Source organism: Sorex fumeus, unplaced genomic scaffold, assembly GCF_029834395.1.
Source record: "Sorex fumeus unplaced genomic scaffold, SorFum_2.1 ptg000047l, whole genome shotgun sequence".
NCBI classification, from domain to species: Eukaryota; Metazoa; Chordata; class Mammalia; order Eulipotyphla; family Soricidae; genus Sorex; species Sorex fumeus.
Window position 1 is genome coordinate 52529294 of NW_026606104.1, and position 10372 is coordinate 52539665.

The 10372-nt window shown below is 51.3% G+C and overlaps 1 protein-coding gene across 1 annotated transcript; it reads left to right on the forward strand.

Moving 5' to 3' along the window:
• Positions 1-199: 199 nt before the first annotated feature.
• DNALI1 (dynein axonemal light intermediate chain 1) lies at positions 200-9451 on the forward strand. Its single transcript, XM_056123539.1, has 6 exons — positions 200-332; positions 834-979; positions 3612-3781; positions 6056-6234; positions 6541-6705; positions 9329-9451. Exons 1-6 carry the CDS (start codon positions 252-254, stop codon positions 9362-9364), a joined length of 777 nt encoding a protein of 258 aa, XP_055979514.1. The 5' UTR covers positions 200-251; the 3' UTR covers positions 9365-9451.
• Positions 9452-10372: the final 921 nt, after the last annotated feature.

Sequence of the window (10372 nt, forward strand, 5' to 3'; positions counted from 1 at the left end):
TTCGATTCCCGGCACGGGAAAATCCTCCAATCACTCTCCGGGGATGACCCAGCGCCCAGCTGAGCAGGAGGTCCGACCAGCGAAGGGAGGGAGAATGTTTCTGCAGCTCCCGCAGACACGCGCGCCGCTAGCCCCGCCCCACGCGAAGCCCCGCCCAGGCCAGGGGGAATGGAAGGGTGGGTTTCCATGGTGACGGCAAACAAGGCCCACGCTGCAGGACCGGAGACTGGGTTACTACCGCCGCCGCCGCTATGATTCCCCCTGCCGACTCTCTGCTCAAGTACGACACCCCGGTGTTGGTGAGCCGGAACACCGAGAAGCGAAGTCCCAAAGTAAGAATGGGTCTGGGGGGGACAGGGGGACTGGGGAGCCCGGAAGCCCGGATGGGGAAAGACAGATCCCGGCGTTGAGGGTCGGGAATGCCAAAGGATAGAAGTTGCAGCGACCGGGAATAGTAAAGGGGATTGGGACGGAAAAGGAGAGTGAGAGGATGGTACCAGAAGCCCAGATGTTGGGTGGCCACAGAGGGCAGCTTTAGGATGGAAAAGTCACAGGCAGATGGCTGGCCTCACTTTTGCTTCATGGAGCTGAGTCCAAGAATAGATCTGGTGTGACTGCCCCATGTCTAGAGGTCTGAGACAGGCCTGAGTTTCTGGGACAGACGTGTTGATTAAAGAGATCCAAGCTTTGAGTTGGGATGGGAGCTGAGACTCTTGACAGCTCCCTTCATCCCTGAGAGGACAGATGGGAAGAGTGTGCCAGAGACCCAGAACAGCCCAGAAGATTCTCAGAGCTGAGTCAGTCGCCCCTGCCTAACCTGGCCCTCTTCTCAGGCTCGGCCACTGAAAGTCAGTCTCCAACAGCCTGGAACTTCCGGTCCAGTCCCACAGCCACCAAAGACCAAGCTCCCCTCATCTTCCTGTATCCTAGATCCTACAAAGCAAGCGGAAGAAATCTTGAATGCCATCCTGCCTCCAAGGTAAAAAAAAAAAAAAACCTGGAAAACCAGGCAGGAAGTAGCAAAGCTTTCACCTACAGCAAGAAAGCCTAGGTATTTTCATGCCCAACTTGGGACAGAGCTCCAAAAGCTAGCATATGGTTAGATCCTGGGAAAGATTCTCTTTCCTTTCCCTTTTTCTTTTCTTTTTTCTTTTTGTTTTTGGGCCACTCCCAGCTGTGCTCAGGGATCACTTCTGCTGGTGTTTCGGGGACCATATAGGATGTGGAGCTTGAACCAGGGTCAGCTGCAAGCAAGGCAAGCACCCCACCTGCTGTACTATTTCACCAACCTTTTTCTTTCATTTTTGACTTTGTTTTTGTTTTGGTGCCACAGCTGGTGGTGCTCGGAGGGCCACTCCTGTCATTGTTCCCAGCCGTACTGGGGGGACCATCAGGTGCCAATGGTCAAACTTGGGCTTTCCCCCCTACCCACTGAGTTACCACCCTGGGCCCAGGATCTACTCTTCTGTCTTTTCCTGCAAGTTCTCACCCAGGCTCACGGGGTATCACTGATGGCTCACACTTGAATCTGGTTTAATTATCATTGCAACACTGGAGTCCATGTGTTTTAAAGACCACTTACATTCTAATGGTCTCAAATGTTTTTGCCAGTCCTGTCTCTCCCTAAACTCCAGCCCCCTCTGTTCTACTACTTCTTCATTATCTTCATGACGTGCCTAATACATCAAACTCAATAAGTTAAAACTCAGTTTCATCCTCTGGCCCTGAAGCCTGCTCATTCCAACCTTCTCCTTTCTACCGTGGGTCCAGGCCATCTTTCATTCTTTTTGGTTTTTCATCTCAGATGTTTTTCATTTGTGGGTGTTTTGTTTGTTTGTTTTGGAGCCACACCCAGTAGAGTTCAGGGCTTATTCCTGGCTCTGAGCTCAGGGATCACTTTTGGTAGACTCAGGGGACCCTATGGGGTGCCAGGGATTGAACCTGGCTTGTCTGCATACAAGGCAAGCACCTACTGCTATACTATTGCTCTAGTCCATACATGGTTTGTTTATTTGTAGTTTGGGGGCCACGTGTGCTCAGTTCTTATTTCTGGTTTTGTGCGCAGAGGTCACTATTCTGCAGACTAAATGGGTGCTGAGGATAGAACCCAGGTGGCTGTTATTAAGGCAAGTCACTTGCTCATAGTGCTATAGTTTTGGCCCCAACAGTATAGTTCTAAGGCTGTGCTGTTGAAAAGTGAAAAAATGAAAAACTGACACCAATAGCCAGACTCTGGAAACAACTTGAGTGCCTAATAACAGACAACTCAGTAAAGAAATGATGGTACATCTACACAACGGAATACTATGCAGTTGCCAAAAATGAAATAATAAAATTTGCTTATAAATGGATGAACATAGAGAGTATCATGCAGAGTGAACTGAATAGAGAGAAAGGGACAAACATAGACTGATGACTAATACTACGAAACAAAGGCCAGGAAGACTGGTCCATGGCTGGAAGCTTGCCACAAGTGGGGTTGGAGGTGGGGAGGGCATTTAGGACAGAGAGGGGGCCACTATTACAATGACAATTGTAAATGATCACTTGGGACAAGAACTGAGTGCTGAAAGGAGGAAAGGGATTTTTATGACTTTTCAGTATCTGTACTGCAGAAGGAGAGAGAGAGAGAAGAAAGCGAGAGGGAGGGAAGGGAGGGGAGAGAGAGAGAAAGAAAGAGAAAGAGAGAGAATTGTCTGCTGTAGAGGCAGGCTGGGAGTGGAGCAGCGGGGGATGGATGTGACGCAGGAGGGAAATGGGGGACATTGGTGGTGGGAAATATATGCTGGTGAAAGCACTGTTGGAACATTGTATGACCGAAACCCAATCCTGAACAATTTAGTAACAGTGTATCTCATGGTGATTCAATTAAAAAAAAGTGACAGTAAAAGGAAGACTGAAATCTGTTCTGAGCTCAAGGCCGAAGGATTGAGGGGTGACTTTCCCTTCTCCCCACTGAGATGTAAAGCCTTCTTCACCTAAGGCCTCATGCCTCAGCTCCTTCTTCATGGTTCCTGACCATGCTCCTGAGAGTCAGTATGCGGGTTGGGGGTGCATCTTGGTACACACCTTCAAAAGCTAACTCCCCCATCCCACCGTGCACACATAATGTCTCTTCTAGCTGGCACAAAGTTAATGGTGCCCCTCCTTCTCCAGTGTCATCCACTCCAAGAGCCAGCAGGGATTCTCAGTGGGCTTCTGTTGACTCTGAGCAACAATAACAGAGCTAGGAAGAGAGCTCAAAGGACTAGAAGCTGGCCATACTTTGCCTGGGAAACAATGGGTTCTGCCCTAGCAACCACTGGGAGTGACCCCTGAGCACTTCATTGCGAGTATTCCCTATGCACTGCTGCATGCTGCTCCCAAAAGACCTGCCCCCTGGGAAAAAAAACCCCAAAACTCTAAACTGCCCTCAACATGTTAGGAAGGTCAGGTCTGAGTATGGTGATGATCTCATGGAGCGGGAGAGCGGAGATGGGTGTGACTCCAATTCATCCCGGATAATCTGTGGCAGAGCTGCCCTTCCTGCCCACAGGGCCATCCCCGCTCACGTCCCGCAGTCCCACTCCGGTCAGTTGGCTGCACTCAGCCGGCTTGTGTTTGTGCTGCAGGGAATGGGTGGAAGATACGCAGCTATGGATCCAGCAGGTGTCCAGCGCGCCCAGCACCAGGATGGATGTGGTGCACCTCCAGGAGCAGCTGGACCAGAAGCTGCAGCAGCGACAGGCCCGGGAGACGGGCATCTGCCCTGTCCGCAGGGAGCTCTACTCACAGTGCTTTGGTGAGGGGCAGTGGGTATAGATGGGGGGCACCCACCACACCCCCTACTACCTCCTTTACTTTTTCCTGCCCAGAACCACGCCCTGAGAATCACCAGCTAAAGTGCACCCTTCACGAATCACCCAGTCTCTCTGACCCGAGTGCCCCCCTCCCTCCAGGACCTGCTATATGCATCCGTCTTCCCCCAGTAGCTCCCCACTTGCTAGTCACAATATTTGCAACAACCTGGCTCCTCGTCCCTTAAAAGATGTTTGGAGCGAGAGGGGAGCTTCTGCTCTAAGCCCTGGGTGTTTTTGGAGGTACCTGCAAAAGTTTCGATCTGGAAGGGGAATATTCTGTTTGTAGCCATCCCGCATTTGGACCAAAACATGGTGGCAGGGGATTTGTTTGTTAGCAGGCAGGTTAGCCCAGGAGACTGAGGCTTTGCTCCCGGAGCACTCCGCCACTCACTGTCCAGGCTGCACTGCCACACTCACCACCTGCATGCCAGCATGCCAGAACCATGGGGTCCTGGGGCCTTTCAGTCTCAGTATGACTGTGCTTTGCCCAAACACTGCGGGGGACTCTAGTGTGGGCTTACTTAAACATTCGCATTCACCATCCTGTTGTACCTGAGGAATTTTGGGAGGAGGGATTTTCGCATACACCTGGCTGTGCTCAGGGCTTAGTCCTGGCTCTGTGCTCAGGGATCACTCCTGGCAGGTTTGGGGAGCATATGGGGTGCTGGGGATCCAACCTGGGTTGGCCGCCTGCAAGGCAAACACTCTACCCACTGTACTATCATTCCAGCTCATAACACATGAGAAATTTTTACATGACCCAGGTATATGGATATACCAAGCACAAACTGATAAATAATCAATGAAGAAATGTAAAGTTTTGTTTCGTTTTGGCCACACTGGATGTGCTCAGGGATCACTCCTGGCAGGCTCAGGGGACTATAAAGAGTGCCGGGGATCAAACCAGGGTCAGATGTATGCAAGGGAAGCATCGTACCTGCTTCTAGCCTCAAGAAATTTATTTTATTTATTTATTTATTTATTTTGCTTTTTGGGTCACACCCGGTGATGCTCAGGGGTTACTCCTGGCTCATGCACTCAGGAATCACTCCTGGCGGTGCTCGGGGGACCATATGGGATGCTGGGAATCAAACCTGTATTGACCATCTTGGCTGCGTGCAAGGCAAACACCCTACCTGCTGTGTTATTGCTCCAGCCCCAAGAAATATATTTAAAAAATTTTTTTTCATGAGCTCCCTCCCCCAACACTGTTACATGACTCCATATAGGTCAGAATCTAGTTTAAGAAGCTAATCTCTTGAGGCCGGAGGGATAGAACAGAAAGTAAGTTGCTTGCCCTGCAAGCAGCTGAACCAGGTTAGAACCCCAACACCATGTATGGTTCCCAGTACTGCCAGGAGTAATCTCTGAGTTCAGAGCCAGGAGCGATTTCTGAGCACAGTCAGGAATCAGGCCTGAGAACCACCAGTGGCCCCAAAACAAAATAACAAAGAGAAACTGGTTTCTAGAACAGTGCTTCCCAAAGTGGGCAATACTTCCCCTAGAAGGCTTGAAATAAAGGGGGGCCGGGAAACATAATGGCCTCAGATTCAATTGAGGGGCACTAAGGGATATTTTCCATTTATTCACTTAAGGAAGGCAGATTTCCAGGAGGCGCACAGAGTGTTTTGTTTTGTTGGGACATACTTGGCAGTTGTCAGGGCTTACTCCTGGCTCAGTGCTCATGCCTAGTGGTGCTGGGGATCGAACCTGGGTTGGCTGCATGCAAAGCAAGCCCCTTACCTGCTGCCACTATCTCTCCAGTCCCTGGTTTTCTGGTTTCTGAAAAGGGGATGGAAGATGAAGTTAAGTATGGGAACCTCTGGTCTACCAGAAACAACTGCTGTTTTCTACCACAAACCAGTTCAGCGAAAGGGGCCCCCTGCTTTCAAACAGCGTCTTCTCCAAATGGAAAAGTCTTGTTTCTTTGAGTAGTATCCAGTGTTCAGTTTCCACCTGAGGACACAGAGGGCCCACAGTTCAGGCAAAGCTGGGCTCTGGCCTCCTCTGCCCTGGAGGAGCAAATGTACTTGCCTGCCCTCCCAAGTGCAAGGCCAAGGCCATGCTCCTGGGCCACCAAAGGAGCCTCTCTGAGTCCTGTCCCCAGGAGAGGATACACCCTCCCACTGTTCCTGGGAGGGAGGGATTCTGCCGTAACCAGGGGCGTCTCGCCCTGCCTGGGGCTCTGACCTTCCTGTGTGTGTGTGCAACGGAAGACGAGCTGATCCGGGAGGTCACCATCAACTGCGCAGAGCGGGGGCTGCTGTTGCTGCGAGTCCGGGACGAGATCCGCATGACCATCGCGGCCTACCAGACCCTGTACGAGAGCAGCGTGGCGTTCGGCATGAGGAAAGCGCTGCAGGCCGAGCAGGGGAAGTCAGACATGGAGAGGAGAGTGAGTGGGGCCAGCCGGCGAGCCTTGTCAATGTCAGGGCCACCTGGCTGTCATTCCCAGGGCTGAATGCAGCTGCTCCCAACACCCCAGGGAGGACCCCTGGGTCCGGAGTGTAAGGATCAGCCTGGTCTCAGCAGAGAGGTCTCTTCTGTGGACATGCTGTGCCAGCCACAGACCTCCCACTGGGTGGCAGTGCAGTCCCCAACAAAGTCTGGAGTCGGGCAGCTGGTGTGCCCTTTCGCCAGACATTCACCCCACCACGTCCACTTGGCAACATCTCAGGATAACCTGGGGTTCTGTCCTCAGATCGGAGAACTGGAAACAGAAAAGAGAGATTTGGAGAGGCAAGTGAACGAGCAGAAGGCCAAGTGCGACGCCACGGAGAAGCGAGAGACTGAGAGGAGGCAGGTGGAGGAGAAGAAGCACAATGAGGAGATTCAGTTCCTGAAGCGGACGAACCAGCAGCTGAAGGTGATTCAAGAGCTTCCCCCCTCCCCCGCCCACTCCACACCCTCAGCGCCTTTTTGTGGGTGCCTGTGCTATTGGTCTTAGCAGCAGCACCGGGAGTGGCTAGGACCATGCCTGGCAGTGCTGGGAATTGAACCCAGTCCTGTGCCTGCCAGCAGCACTCCTGCCCTTGGTGCTCTCCCCCTGGTCCCACAACAATTCCTTGAAGATAGTTTGACACTGATGCACGTGCAGTGGTAAAAAGGGAAAGAGGCTGGTCTTGGGAGGGGGCGGGTGACAAAGGTTGCAGGTTTCTGACCTCAATTCCCTGTGCATCTGGCCCTGGAGGGGTCTTTACTCTCCACAAACTTTCCAGGGCACCCACCTCCAACTGGATCTCTACTGGAGGCTTTTATATGGGGGGCTGGGGCACACCAGTCTGTGCTCAGAGGTTACTTCTGGCTTTGCGTTCAGAGATCACACTTGGGGACCATATGGGGATGCCGGGTATCAAACCTGGGTCAGCCAGGTGCAAGACAAGTGCCCTGCTTGCTGTACTAGCTCTGGTCCCTCTACTGAAGTAATTTTTTAAAAAACAGGGGCCACAGCTGTCAGTGCTGGGAGGGGCATTATATTTTTCCCCATAAAGCTTTCTGTCCTCAGGAAGCGGTGGGCATAGCGAAACAGAAAGCTGTCCTTTTGGTTTGGGCGTCACACCCATCCAGTGGTGCACTTGGGCTACTCCTGGCGCAGTGGTCAGGATGCAGTACTGGATTCAACATAAGGCTCCTCATATGAAGATGGCTGCAGCCTCACGCTCCAACCCCCTGGGCCAAAACGGAAGCCTTTTGGTCACTCCTGGCACCCCCTGGAGCGGACTGGCTTCTTGCGCAGACTCCAGGGGACATCATCGCTGGGAGGCTTCCCTGTCACGGAAGGGGTTTCTCCTCAAAGCCCTTCTGGGGAATCCTACTTCTCTCTAGCAGCATGGATAAGGTCGGGTAATGGGACTGTGGTGAAAAGGATCAGGCAGGGGGCCAGACTCAAGGCCTCTGAAAATAGATTCTCTCTGGTCCAAAGGTTCTCAGATTAGTCCCCGTACCAGCATCACCCTCCTTAGTTGCCAGCTTTTAGAAATCCTCAGGGCTGGGGTGATTATACAGTGGGGAAAACACTTGCCTTGCACGCAGCTGACTTGGGCTTGGTCTCCTGAGCACTGCCAGGAGTGATCCCTGAGTGACTACAGTGACTCTGTAGTCAGGAGCAAACCTTGAGCATAATTTGGTGTGGCCCAAAATTAAAAGAAAAAAAAATTTCCCCAAAAGATTTTTTGAAAAAAATTTTTTTAAAGATTGGGTCCATCCCAGATCTACTGGACCAGAAACTTGGGCTAGGATCCTATGATGTTTTCATGTCTCCAGGAGATTCTGGCACTTTTTAAAACTCAAGACCCAATTGTTGTAGGTAATGTGGCCTGGGCAGAAATACCACTGAAGGTACTTTCCTCTGCCCCAGCCCCTGGTCTTACAGGAAGCTCATTCTGGTAACTGGCACGCTTTACTGGCACTATAAATCAAGGCCAGGCTTTTGAGATAAGGGTCTTGTATTAACTGCTAGTGGATGGGATGCTGCTGAAAGGCTGAATGAAAACAAGAAACACCAGCAATTTTCACCTCCAGCGAGGCAGGTTCACTTAGCAGCCTCTAATGGTGCCTCCCTTATCTCTTTTTTTTTTTTTTTTTTTTTTGCTTTTTGGGTTACACCTGGCAATGCACAGGAATTACTCCTGGCAGTGCTCAGGGGACCATATGGGATGCTGGGAATCGAATCTGGGTTGGCCGTGTGCAAGGCAAACGCCCTACCCGCTGTGCTATCTCTCCAGACCCATCTCTGTGTCTTTCTACCATAAGCTCAAGCCCCTCAGTTCCTTCCATAGTTACAGCAGCAAAACAGAATAATACCTTGGGATCTTTTTTGACAAGCAACCTTGCATTCGCCAGGGTGAAGGTTTTTTTTTTAGGAGTTATTTTTACTGGAGCCAAGCTAGTAAGTACAGCAGTGCGTGCAATCCCCAGGAGAGACCCACTTACTTCAAGACCTGTCCACACGATAGTAAATCACTGTGCTGGTGGCTCGAGCCACATCTGAGTCACTTCCAAGCGCCTTCAGCTTTACATACTAGATGGACAGCTCCCCACTCTCTGGTAGCAATTTTCCCTAATTGGGTGTCAAGTTGTCTCAGTGGTTGAAAATTTGCTGCTTCCCAAATCTCTCATCCCAAGCACCAGAGCTCCCAGGATCCCAATCTGAAGCGCCAAATGCTTAACTTAGCAGACATCGGTCAAGCCTGAAATCCAAGTCATGAAAAACCGTGATTTCAACAACTTTTATTCAATTTCCTCTTCAATGCTTTATATTAAACACTGCACCGTTAGTGTATAGAAACCAGGACAGCTCCAGTTTCTCCGAATTTAGGCCGGCCAAAGCCAGAAACCAACTAATAAGAGAAAACATGGAACTGGGAGGGAAGGGAAAAACACTTGGAGTGACAGCGTTTGGATTCTTCTCTCTAGAGCTCTAACCACCTCCCAGCTATGTGTTAGGCTGCAAGTTTCAAATATTAATGGAGTTTGTTTTTGTTTTTCAGGCCCAACTGGAAGGCATTATTGCACCAAAGAAGTGATACTTTCCACATGGGTCTCGGCAAACACTACTCCCCCATCCTAAGTCCCTTGTAATAAAGAGCTAGTTTCCTGCGTGAACAGGCCATATCCTCCCCCCATCACCTCCTACACAGGCTGCCCGCTGGGCACTCGAAGATGCTGCAGCTTGTCTCAGTCCAAGGCAAACCGGCCAGGCTTAGATCCGCAACCACCAACACTAAGGCTCCGTCACTTTGCACATCCCCCGTTCCCAGCAGAAGCAGCTTCGCTGGTACCCACACTGCATCTCTCTCACACCGTAATGTGAACTTCTGTGGCCCGTCTTTCCCTTTCTTGATGTCTTTTTAGCATCCCTCCTCCAATGCAGTTCTCAGAACTCCTCATTTTGGAGTTTTCGGTTTAGTAGCATCTTATCCCCACCTGCCAGAACACCTGGCTGCTTAGGTGAGGCGCAAAGTCCAAGTCTCGGCTTTGGAGCCAGTCAGTGTGTCAGAAAGAAAAATGGGTCCAACATCCACTCTGCGCTGCTCACACCCCAGTTCCTGCTCGGCCGCTGATCTGATTCGTTCACCTTGTTCTGCAGAAAACCAAACCCTGACCCTCCAGCCCTCTTGCTAGCTGTGTTTAATTACCAACTGGAGAGGTGCCCAGGGCCCACATACAGTTCTAATTATTAGGGACCAGGCCACGGCCTGAAGACAGCTGCACTTGACTGTTTCTCTCAAGCGAAGTTCGGTTTGGAGGCTCTGGGCTTTTCTTGTTTGGTTGACCCAGAAGACCCCATCAGTGACATTCAATCCTTGACTCGGCAGAGCAGGCGCAGTGGGGGCAGCAAGCCGGGCAACTTCTGTCGCTGGCTCTGATTTCGGGAGCATCAGACCTAAGACATGTCCACTCGCCTGGGATGCTTTAAGGGCATGCTCTTCACTCGAGGACAGGGGCAGAGGACCTGGCTCTGTGGGGGAGTCTGCACCAACACTCTTGTGTTGTTGCTGGGGGCCGCCAGGCTTTGTGGAAGCAGGGCAGGT